We start from the raw sequence: 13,002 nt of genomic DNA, 5'->3' as shown, positions 1-13,002 counted from the left end.
AAACATTTGGCCCTATTATACTGATATGGCAGTAATATGTTACCAGGCAACTTTCCCTTCAAGGGAAGCGAAGTGTGGGAGATGTTGAGAATAGTGCATAAATATTTAACGTGCTCTTCCCAAGCACTAACAAGGTATACGTGCAAGTCCATGTATTATGGAGAAGCAGAATAATCTGGCTTCAATGAGAGCTGGAGTGGAAGGAGTAAAAAAGTAGTGAGGATTTAAGGAAACCTGAAATCTCAAATAACTATACGATTGGCAAAGAGCATAGCAGCTTCTATTTTCTTTATGGTCCTCAAGGCATTTAAAACTTTGTTGTTGCTCACCATCAAAGGCAGCCAGCCACAGGCCCCACATCACTAAAATGTGTTCACGAGATATCTGTTCCTCCAGGCTCTTAACCAGGACACAGAAAAAGTTCCATTTAAAAATCATTTTATTATTAACATAATCTTCCCATTTAGCCAAGTGTGGGTCATGTATAAGGAATGTTGGTAAATACTCCATTTGAGGCTTCTTTTTACATATTTCCATTGATAAATAAACTCTGAATTCACATAAAAAAGTTAAACTTAAATAACTAATATATTTTCTGTAACAGGCATACATTGGTAAAATATAAATATTCTTGTACTCAGCCTTTGCTCTAAATAGAGATAACAGTTAGCCACACATCACAGTTATTAACAACTAAAAACAAGAACTCAACTGATTTTCTGGCCTGGACTAAAATAGAGATGGAAACAGAAAATTCACATTTTGACTTTGGGCCAAAAGAGGTTGAGAGGCAGGAAGAGGACAGTTTTCATAACAGCCTTGTTAAAAATAGTCTGCTCTGCCACTGAATTTTAACTTGAATATATTATTCTACGTTTGGTGTTGATTCCATTATAATTTTATGTAACACTCAAGTATCACTAACAAAATATGGCACATCATCCATGAACAATATAATGAAGTTTCAAAACTACCAGGGCAAAAACATAGGCGATATGAGTGATTTGGCTCTGGTTAGCCGTTTTGTCCTCTCAGTCTACAAAGATAATGCATCATGTCACTGTTTTGGCCACTTCCCTGCAAAAGACTGGAGCTCTAGTTTTTCAAACTAACCAGTTACCAGGCAGCCTGAAACACTGGGTTTCCTCACCCACGAGTCAGACCAAGATAAGTTGGTCAAGATACCCTCTCAAAGAACCCTGGGAATGATGGTAAAAGGGACGACGGGACTGCTAGCTTCAAGCTCCAGTGCCGTCAGGAAGCATTCAGTCGCGGCATCATCATTGCCTTGAGCCTGCAGCACTTCCCCCAGGCCGTTCCAGACCTCGTGGGCTGTGGAGTTCACTTGCACGGCGTCTCTGAGAATCTTCTCGGCCAAGCTGTAGCGCCCGAGCTGGTGAAGAATCAGAGCCTGAAAAAAAACAGCAGAAAAAATGGTTGAGATTGGCCACAGTGGGGCTTCCCAGAAGCTCAAATGACATGGTGCAGCAGTGAAGTACGTGTAGGTAGTGATAGGTTCAGAGTGCTACAAGACTAGATAATATGCCTTTTTATTTTATTTTCTTTTAAAAATAAAATAAATGGCCTGGAGCAGGGCTAAAGCAGGCTATTCAACACCAACAAGAAGTGGCTTTGGACCAGAAAAAAAGATACCAGAATGCAAAAACCAAGCTGAACAACAAAAACTCTACCCAGCTACCAAGAATCGGTAAGTAACCGAGCTTTTGTGGCAAGGTCCATTGCCTAAGTTCTTCAAAGGTGTGTGTCCTGAAGTGCTCATATCCTGCGGGCATACCTCAGCACCTTCAACAAGTCTTGCAATGTCTGAGATCATAACTTGGCACCATTAGCTCCCAGCTACGGCAGTAACAACCAAGTTCAGCTCCATGGGCAACAGCCATGGCATTTGATTCAGCCTGCAGAATGGGAAGCGTGCCGGGACTAACACTGTACTGGTATTGTAGAGACATCACATCCAGCAGGCAGAAAACTCTCTCAGGAACTTTCTGGATGCAGATTTTGTGTCCTTCTCTAAGCGCTTGGATCCGACTCAACACCACGCTATCCAAGAAGATGTCCAAACCCACTGGGATATGGCCTGAATGAACCAGTGGAAATCTCCATCCATCATAATCATCTATGTTACCATGCAGGAAAACTTTTGGACAACCAGTAAGAGAACATTACTCTGGAATTACAATAGTCCTAATAGCCATATGCACTTTGTGATGCTGTATTGCAAAGTGCACGTGGACCAAAAATTTTTCTTACCCACAGAGGTGTCCTGATTACAAGCTTACAGATTCCTTGCAACTTCTCAGCTCCTACCCCCTGGATCAATTTTTTTTTTTTTCTCTCTCTGTACATCTATCCCTCCAATCCAACTTAATCACCAATGATTAGAAAGTACTGAAATGGTGCAAACCCTGAATTATCCCCCATGAGGTTCTGTCTCAGCAGGCAGACTTTCAGCGTGGCCAGCCTGCTGGCTACATTGTAAGAGCAACAAAACAGACCATGCTCCAAAGAGCAACCACACAAAGAAACATGAAGTTTTGGCAAGTAAATTAATAAATGCAACAAAGGCTAATTTGCCTAACAGATATCCTGTCATAAAGGTACTAGAGGGCTTTTCTGGTTGCGGATTTTTTAAGCTGTGAAATGAGTCAGCATTTCCAGAGTGGGTGAATAGTATTTCCGATTAAAAAAATATCAGATAACTTTTCTGCAGGAAAAACACCATCCCTGAAAGCGATTACAGTGACTGGTAGGCATCAGATGTAAAACTATGAAAAATGAAGCAAGGAGGTGGAATATATGTATTATTGACTGCATATAAATATATATATAGAGAGAGAGGTAGTTACTGATTTTCAAGACCTGAATCTCTAATTCATTTTCAACTATTTTTCTCTGTGAGGATCTTGTGTGTATTTCATGCTAATTAAACATGCAAGTTATTTGAATATTGGTATTTTTTTTGATCCGGCAAATTTTTTAGTCTGGTAAATTTTAGTCTGGCAAACAAAAAAAATATTTTAGTCTGGCATATTTGCTTTCCCCACTTGCTAAGGACAAAGGCCGTTCTTTTAAAAGACATAAGGAAACAACCAAATCTTGCAGATTTGCCCGTTGATGGGGAAAGAAACATGTTATGTTAAATCTGCTCTATTCTATATGGAAAAAAGCATAGCTGAGCTTACCCGGGTGATAGAACTAGAGCAAATACCACTTGTCTGGCTGCTGTTATACTTTAATAAGCATATAAGCTATTTAGCATTTGGGAGGGAACTGCTCTTGCATGGACAATCAGGTTGCATCCTGTTCTCTCATAAATTTGAGGCCATGGCCTTTTAGATGGAGAGCCTCCTGAAACCCAGCCGCTCCCTGGCAATGATGCTGGCTGGGATGAGAGGAGGACTCCTTCCTCTCTTGGGTGGCAGCACCTGGGTGCTGAGCTTTGCTTCCAAAGAGCCAATGTTGAGGAAATTCAACTCATTTCATGTAGAGCATCAAAAGGACAGTGACATTTGGTCACTACAGCTGTGGGCTGAGCTTAAATAAGTGACATAGACGAAAGAAGGCGTAATATCTCCTGACTCATTAACTCCCTCAGAATGATGGTCAGATGTTAGATATTGCCAGTGTCCAGCTTGTAGATCGCCTTCCCAAATGGCTTCATTAAAATTCTGAGGCACAGGTTATTTTTAATTGTCTGCAGTCCTTGCCTGACTTTGCCCTGTTAAGCACTCAACGACAGACCCCGGGGAGGAGGAGCAGGCCTGCCTACCATGCAGCAACACCCCTCAGTGACCTCACACCATCACCCATTCGAGAAAACTGACCTCCAGCGTACCAGCTGCCAGCATATGCTTGCCCTCTGTACCCAACTCTTCAGAAAATAAATAAATAAATAAATCAAAACCCCCTCTAAGGTTTCTCAGAAATCCATACAAATTATTGTAGTCCTTAACTCATCGTTTTCCTTTTTTCCTAACTGGAAAAACAAGCCCAAAGCTAGCCAGTTCTGGCCTTTACCTATTTGGCTGTAAATGTGCAGGCAGCATTTACCTAGAGAATAACGTTGGGTCTCTTGCTCTGTGACTGGAGACGGGCTCAAGCAATACATCAGCTCTGCCGAAACTCGGAGGGGCACCTGAGTGACATACGGCTCGTGCCTTCACACCTGGCACGTTAGTTTAAAACCCAAAGAGAAAGCCTCAGCCCAATATTCTCTCTATAAAGAGACACGCACACTTTTCATTAAGGAGATACTGCAGGGCTTCTGGAACCTGAATCAACTAGAAAAACTGCTATATTATTTACTCGAGTAAAGAACAAGAAATATTAGTAGAAAAAACACGCATTCCACAAAACATAATGGAATTGTAACTTCCTCAAGAATTACACAAATATACCCCCCAACCTATTTGTTCCCTGCACATTTTGAAATGCTACAATACTTGACAGAGATGTTAATGCAACTGTTGGCATCCCGCTAAGACAGAACAGCCTGTTGCAGCTCTTTCACTAGCTGATACATTTAAATTTTAGGATGAAAGTGATAAATTCATGACATTTGCTTTTAGCACACTGTAATAAAAGCCCCTAATGCATGCGGGCTTCCTCATTTTGCAGCTTTGTGCAAATTTCATTTGTAACTTTTCCCCATGCTTGGTTTGATGATTTTGTTTGTTTTTCTCCTAGCAGTTCTTGGTGGTTGTTTTTTGGCAACCTCCCTTACGTGTTTAGGCTTCCAGCTTCTGGCTGTTCATAATGTCCTCACATTATAAATTCTCTAACCAAATCTTATATTTCTCTTTTGTCCTGTTCCACATGCAGAGGTTGATTTTGTAACTCAAAAAACTCAGAGAGAGAACTCTGATCGGATGCTGCACAGACAAAGCAAAGGCAAACTTTGAAGATTGCTTTGTGCATGAGTGCCATCATTGCAAGAAGTAAGAGTGTTTCCTTGCTGTTTCTGTAATGTGTTGTTATTTACTCTGGTCACTAAGAGCAATCAACTGTCCTCATAAATTCATGGATTTCAGATCCTGTCTGCATTACGAAAGGCCAACAGCCCCTTACAGTGCCCAAGGCATTATCAGAATTCAGAGCCAGGAGTAACAGGGACAGTCCGATTTGCAAGAATACAGAGGGGCTGTCTTTCTAAAAAAATAAAAATAAAATAATAACAATAAAAAAAGAAGAATATTGCTTCTCTGCCACAGGTTATTTTCCTGATCTTGAAGACTCCTTCTTCCTTCAGTCTGGAGTCTCAAAGTCTCCTTCTGTTTATTCAACAATTTCAAATGCGCTTGCTCCCTCTATCAGCATCCTCGTACCTCATTACACATTGCCCCACATAGAAACCTGCTATTCTTCATTCATTTCTCAAAAACATCTGTCCAAAGATTATTTTCATAATGCTCAGCCAAATCGGGCCCAACCCTTGACTGAGGGCCCTTAGCACTGTTGTCAAAACAGAAGTCATTTGTTGTTATCCAATATCTCCTAGGTACCTGCACGAATACAGTCAATAAAAACAGCTATTGAGTCTGAATACACAGAAATATCTTCGCATTCCGTCCAAAGCACTGGGTTGAATAATCTTCATTTATACTCGTCTCGCATATATTAAGAACAGGGATTGTATCTTCTGTGTTTTGGATACTGCCTTGGCACTAATCTTGTTTAATGTTTTAACAAATGACATCACAAGAATTACAAGAGCGATGACAATTAGAAAACAAAGTTAAGAGGATACAATATGGAAACAACGGGCTGATCGTGAGAACCGGAGTAACAGAAACACAGCAGAAGTCAGTAACGGCAAGTGGAAAATAACAGAGCAGCAGCAAAGCAGGTCTGCAGCATGGTGGAAGCCTGTCAGCTGCAAGTAGCTTGGGAAAAGGACTTGGATGTATCAGGCAGCCCCAGGATGACAGTGTGAAAAGTTGCCAGTGCAAAACAGGAAAACAAGTGACATCAGGAGAAGTTTCCATTAGGCAGAAGGCTGTACAGTGACAGCAAGACCTCCTCTGGCACTTTGTGGGGTCCCTGTTCAAAGATCATTCAAACTGCAACAGGCACAGAAAACGCCTACCAGGATGATCGATAAAAATCTTAATTTACAAGAAAAGACTAACAGGCTTGGTTTGTTTAACCTAGCAAATCTAAAACTGAGAGGAGATGAAGTTACTTGCTGTAAAAACAGTATAGAGAACAGTAGAGAAAAACTATTTTAGTTAGAGAATAATGTTGGCACAAGAATAAATGTATATAAATTGGCTGTGAGTAAGTTTACCAAAAAAAGGTAAAAGCATTCCTGGCAATTGGAGCAGGGAGTTTTTGGAACAGCCTTCTGTTAGCAGCAGCAGGGCACAGACTGGGTCCTACAGGAAGGGCTTGCACGCTCTGATGGCTATGAGGATAAGGCAGGGAGCCTCCACGACTCCTGTTCAGTACCAGGTTCTCCATCAACTGCATACCCACATTCCTGATAATCATTAGCAGAAAGCGAGTGATAATATTGTCATGCTTGTGCAACATTATTACTTGATGCTTCTGCCCTAGGAAGAACTGCCTCTTAATTCCTTGGGTTACACTGAAGAAGCAGGTGCAGAGAAATGTCCAATTAATGAAAACAAAGATTAAAAAGCAAAATTATGGCAAAATCCAGCTTCTTTCTGAAAGAAAACTAAGATGATAAAATTAATGGATTCTAGTTGTCAAATCCATAAGTCTTGCCCTTTTTTTAAAGGATCATTCACAGTCTTTTGGACACAGAAAGACGCACAATGAAATTTTTAAATGCACGTAGGACAAGTTATTTAATTAGTATTCACCTCAACAGAACCTAAAGCTTTAGTCCATCTAGTTAACTTTCAGTATGCCAGGACGTATCAATCTGGATCCTAGATAAGCAAGATACCTTTAAAATTTGGGCTATGCTGATAGCACAATAAAACCAGTAACTAAATTAAACACATGCTTTAATAAACCAGACATGCAAATATTGTATTTTTATACAGCTCTTTTTCCTCTTGCATTTTCTAAGTGGCAAAGTTATTTTCATCAACTAAATGTTTTTAAAAAGAAAAACATTCAAATGAATTCTAATTTCCAAATGCAGCTTGACACAGTCTCCAAGTAAAATCTCCAATTAGCAAGTGTGCCATTATTAATTAATAAAATACCACTCATAATCTGAACAATGTGATACAATAAGCAACTGTACAAACCAATAAGCTTAAATAAACATGTAGTGTAGTCACTGCAAGGGAGCCTTCCTTGCTGCAAATGGGCTTTCTCTCTCTGCAAATAAACCTGTCATCATGATTAACCAAACAGTCGATGGAAAACACGCATCTAGAAAAATAAACAGAGCAGAAATGGAAAAACCACTAAAATAACTAATTTCTGATTAGAACTAGCCAGTTCGATGAATCTAATAAAGTCACCGCTTTTTAATTTGTTTTTAGGCAAATGAAAATCTGTGACATTCACTTTTTTTCCCCACGGAACTAACTTTTTAAAAATAAAAGCTATAATTGTCACCCATCATATGCCTCAGCAAGCCAGAGGTTTATCATAAAGTGCCAAACATACAATCTGAAATAACGACACACAAAAGAAGTTAAAGAAAAAAAAAGTAACAATATGAAGATCACTGTGATTTCCTCCAAGTGACTAGAAATTCTGCTTAAGAGAGCTGGAGGTTTTCTTAAGGTTTAATCATCTTACTACTTCTCCACTACCCCTGGAAAATAAACAGTTGGCAATCCCAACAGTAGCACCACTTGAGGTTTCTTCCTTTGAGATCTCATTTGAGATCAAGAGAAACAACTTCATTGTCTCTGAGAAAAACATAGACTATAGGTGGGTGATGTTCTCAAAAGTCATGAAATTTATTTCAAAGCAGAAAAGTTACAACAGGAACATTGACCATATGCCCATCTGCCTTCTTGAGAGAGGATGCTGAACTCTCGGCACTGAACTCTCTCCTAACTGCAGAGAAAGAAATGATAAGTGGAGGAAATCAAGAGTATTGAGAGAAGAAATGTAGCCAGCCTGACACGCAAAAAAACATCAGAAACAACCACCACGTTGGTGATTTTGCAGCCTGTTGGGCTGCAAAAGACTTCAGACATGGAGATTTGAGTTCTACCAGATAAGATTTTCATACTGTATTTTTTTCTAGGTACATCTATTACAGGACTTCTCTGAAGAGCTTCTAAATTTGGACCTTGTTTAGCTAAAAATACCTCTCTGAGCTAAAAGTTTCTCTTCGCAAAAACAACAGCTATAACAAAACCTTATGAGAATATAAAAACCAAAGTGGACCGATTTTGCTTCTAGTAAGAAGAGCAGAGTGAGCAGCAGAACAGTGACACGCCACTTGCCCAATTCACTGATGACCTGTAGAAGCCCAACAAGCTAAAAGCTGCCAATGTACGATCAGATACAAAGCTATATAGATGTTGAAAATAATAATTAAAAAAAAAAATACAAAAGACAGAGAATTTACCATATTCCCAGTAAGTTTCACCATTCGCTATTTTTCATAACAAGTCCCAGTCTAAGAGAGAATCAACTTTCAACAGTGGTATGCAAAAAGGCACGATAAAAGCATGCAATGTTTTTTAAAAGTTTGAAAATGAAGAATTATGACTATGACTTGCAAAGCTTAATATGCAATGCATGCACACCAAATCCATATGCACTGTAATTTTAGCATCACAAAACTGCCCCTTGTTACACGCTGCTTTTTCAGCCTATTTTGCATGTGTTAAGGTGGCTGCTATTTTCAAACAAATCTATCAAATTTAAAGCTTACCAGCGACTTGACAGTGTTATACTATAATAATGAAACAGAAGTGTTGGTGAGAGAAAACCAAGAATTTTTCGTATGTGGACAAATAAGTAAAATTCTGTAGGTGACATTTCCCTTCTTCTGTGATAAAAATACACATGTAAATGGATTCCATGATCAGTATAAATGTTTCATTTTTGATTCCATGCATCTTTTTGATTCCATGTGCTTTACACTTACATAGACTGAAATAGCACATTATCTGTACAATACACTCTCCTATTTTCCTTTTAGCTGATAAATTTGTACTGAAACACATCCAAGTAATGGAAATGTGACTGCACACAAGAAATCAAGTATCAGTTCCTTCTTTGGAAGGAGTATACGTGTTACCTGTTTGGTCATTGTGAGGAGCTATTTTCTGCAAGCACAGAAAAAACTCTGACACTGTGCCTCAGTTTGAAACGAGCCATTCCATCAGAAATAAATGTAGCTCTGCATCTGCTGTGACAGAGATGGATGTGTTCTCATGCGGGGATTTTGAAGGGTGTCCATATTATAAGGCTTAAAAACAACTGGATTGACTACTAACACTTACAAGTAAAGATCATTTTCTCCAAATTAAATGCATTGTCTTTTTCAATCCAAAAGAATTATGTAACATACAAGTCCTTTGTTTCCAATATGCAGAATTCAAAACTCATTAAAATGAGATGAGAAATAAAATTATTTTGAAGAATTAATCGTTTGTTTTTTTGTTGTTGTTGTTTTTTTTTTTTTTCAAATACACATGAAACAGAGCTTTCTTGCAGCTCTGTATAGATTTATTTGTTTTTAACATGAGGACAGGCAGTAATACAGCTGATCCCTCGCTAAACCAAAGCGACTGAGGAACAAGTTGCTTACATGTCCCTTCCTGCTGCCCTCGCTTGCCTTGCTCAATCACCAGCACTGGGAGAAACGCAGCTGGGTGTTTCGTGGCACTGCTGCAGGAAGCTCCCAGCCCCAGGCTGCTGCTGTCTCCCCTTCGCCCAGCCCCAGCATACCCCCTGCGGTATCCAATTGCCTCCCCTGCTGCAGCACACTTGTTGCTAGGAGAAAACCGACTGCTTGGCAACAGATTTTTGAAACAACAACTTTGGCTTTGTTACTCATTGAACTTTACATTGCCAGCGTGAAATAATGAACATGCGTGGTTGGTGGTGCATATGTGTATTTATAACCCCCGTGAAAACGCCTGACCCCTTCTAGCAGGAGCGTGTTTGCCTTTTTGTTCGTTACTGTTCACAGCCGGTAACACGGAGTTCCAAAATGGAAAGGGTTTTTTTGGGGTTTTATGTTGCTGATCAGTCTTATACTAAGATAGAAGCTCTCAAGGGACATTTTTTCATGTTAAAACAACATAATCTTGCAATGGTCTACTGTAGTTTTGATTTATGACTTATTTGAACATCTTAATCAGCTTATAAAAATACAGCATCCCTACCACAGTGCATCGTAAGCACTCATTTGACAATGGCAGGTGCACTGCAAGCAAGCAAGACACCCAACTGAGACTGAAAAAGCTAGTAGCTTCAGAACTTAGCCAATGCTTTATCTTGGTTTATTTTGGGTTGGACATTAGGAGAAATTTCTTTGCTGGAAGGGTTGTGCAGCACTGGAACAGGCTGCCCAGGGCAGTGGTTGAGTCACCGTCCCTGGAGGTCTTCAAGAAAGGCGTGGGTGGAGAACTTGGTAGCGTGGTTGAGTGGTGGATTCAGCACTAGGTCAAAGGTTGGACCAGATGATCTTAGAGGCCTTTTCCAGGGTGAATGACTCTATGATTCTATCTCCATCTGAAAATTTCATATTTCATATGCTGTATCTACACACACAGCAAAAATGCAATGTCTCTCCCTTCAGCCACCAGATTGCTGTGGCTCAGGCCAGTACTGTACCACCACCGCTAACCAGGAGAAAGTTGAGTCCAGCCTTGGTCCGTAGACTGTGGCCTGTTCTGAATCTGCAGTGCTTGCCTTCTGGTGCCAATGGTTTATGTTTCCTGCCAGCTGTGATATGAGGAGGCAGCACGAAGCTCACGCACATTGTTGTCTCCCCAGCTCCCTCCATGCCGAGGCCTGGAGGCACTGCACATCCCCTCTTCTTCCTCCCAGCACCCAAAGTCCCCCAGCTTCTCCTCACCTTCCTCACACTCGAGAAAAGAGGATTTCCCAGGTGCATGGTACCCTTCACATACACTCCTGTGATGAAAACAGCCTCTACAGCTCTGAACCCCACCTGTGTTAAGGATAACGGTGACCTGCTTCTGTGTCCTATTTCCACTGCTTAGATTTCATTTTTCTACTTCTGACATCACTAAGTTTTGAAAGCTTGCTCTCCATGTAAAACTATCAGTAATGGACAGAAGGACATGAATTTCTTCACATTGGTCAACCATTGATCTCATTAAAGAAGAAAGAAGAAATATCAAGCAATGACATTTTAGAAGCTGTATTGCTTTTCTTTGTTAATGAAAAGTCCTCTATAAAACCACAGTAAACATACAGGTGGTATGTGGCTTCTGGAGACAGTAATTAGAATAAATTGTATAAATATTCTAATTAAAAAAAAATCAATCTAAAGACAAGGGAATAACTCTTGTATCAAAAAGCAAACAGTTGCAAATCCAGTACTAGGTTCTGTGGTTAAAAATTATAACTAATAACTGTCAGAATACTACCAAGTACATTGGAAATGATTGGCTAAATTGTCACTATTTTTAAGGCTAGTATGTGTAGCCCATTCCTGTTGTACATACTCAACTCTACAACCAGCACTTGTATGAACTTTTGAGACAATGGAAGGACATCAGAAGTAGTGATACTCTTCTGAAGGTTTTTTTTTTTTTTTTAATTTATGCATGTGTATTTCTCTCAAATATTCTGGCAAGTACTGTATTAAATATTCAGAGTCAGAACTGTGGTGTAAAAGATGACCAGCCCTTTTATTAGTAAAATAAAATAGCAATGCAAAGATTAAAACACATTATTTAAATTTTTCTTCGTTTTGCCCTTACCCAAAGAGAGCTTTGCACATAGCATTCTGTACATATGTATGTTATAACGAAATCTATGGCTAATGTCACTATTGCAAAAGTACTATGACACCACAGCAGCACATACTAGGCTGACATTACAATCATAGCTAGGAACAAGAGGTTAATTTTAATAAAGCAGAGCTCTTCACAAAGCTGACAGTCACTGGGAACCATTTTGTACTTTGGTCTAGTAAGAGAGACTATGAGGGTTACAGCAACACCCCCAGGGAACACACCATTTCCCCCCAAAGCAGACGGGAGCTGCCATCTGCTCCTCATGTCCAGGGCACTGCCATGGGAAGGGGCATCCACATGGTGCTTCACAAAAAGCTCCTGGCACAAGAGGGCATGCACCTCTTTTCTCATCCCTGGATCTTAAACAAAACACCAAAGTTGCAGGAACACCACAACACTGTTAGTCTGTCAGGACAACCACCGGCAGATCTGTCTTTAAAGGGAAGGATTTTTTCAGTATGGATGAAACCATACGCCCTCCCATCTGTGCACCATTGGGCAGGGATCAGAAGAGCCAAACTGTAATCACTGGCTAACAAAAGGCCTTTAACACTAAGAAAAAAACAAAATAATATACTTGTTTTTATACTGGCCTTTCATAAAACCTCAAAAAGTTGACTATACTGAAAGACATCATCTCCTGAAAACTAGGAAAAAGCCTTTGGGGTTCCCCTCTAAAAAACATCCAAAGAGCACTATTTTGGGGGGAAAAAGAAAAACCAGTAAAAGTAAACAAACCAAAAAAGAGTTAAAAATAATGTTAACATATTTCAACAAATCAGATTTTTCTAATACTGATCTGAAAGCAAATAGATAAAGAGCTTAATATGACCCACCTTTAATCTTTCAAGTCCATACAAACCTATCAGGTTTGCTCACAACTACCTTTTTGAGGATCGTTGTTCATTTTTTACTTAGAACTTGCTAACAAAATATTTTCAATTTAATACCAGGTCTGAAAGGCCTCCCTAGGTCATTCATTTTGCTCTCCTGTCTCTAGTCTCAGATGTTTTTACTGGGCATTTTTCATGTTTACTGCATGTTTTAGGGATGTGAGGGAACCTGTGGAGCATATTCTATTCTGAGAACACCACCA

The 13,002-nt window shown here is 39.8% G+C and overlaps 1 protein-coding gene across 6 annotated transcripts in view; it reads right to left on the bottom strand.

The window, feature by feature from the left end:
* Window positions 1-421: 421 nt before the first annotated feature.
* Window positions 422-13,002, bottom strand: part of TTC7B (tetratricopeptide repeat domain 7B) — a 132,001-nt gene continuing 119,420 nt past the window's right edge. For all 6 annotated transcript variants that reach the window (XM_068682962.1, XM_068682967.1, XM_068682963.1 and 3 more), the window contains one exon: window positions 422-1,411. In XM_068682962.1, coding sequence (XP_068539063.1) covers window positions 1,190-1,411 — 222 coding nt within the window. In that variant the 3' untranslated portion in view covers window positions 422-1,189. The remainder of the gene's footprint in view (window positions 1,412-13,002) is intronic.

The sequence above is a fragment of the Anas acuta genome, chromosome 5 (assembly GCF_963932015.1).
Source record: "Anas acuta chromosome 5, bAnaAcu1.1, whole genome shotgun sequence".
In the NCBI taxonomy this organism is placed as follows: Eukaryota; Metazoa; Chordata; class Aves; order Anseriformes; family Anatidae; genus Anas; species Anas acuta.
The sequence above is the reverse complement of the archived record's forward strand: the minus strand, read 5'-3'. Positions and strand labels throughout refer to the sequence as shown.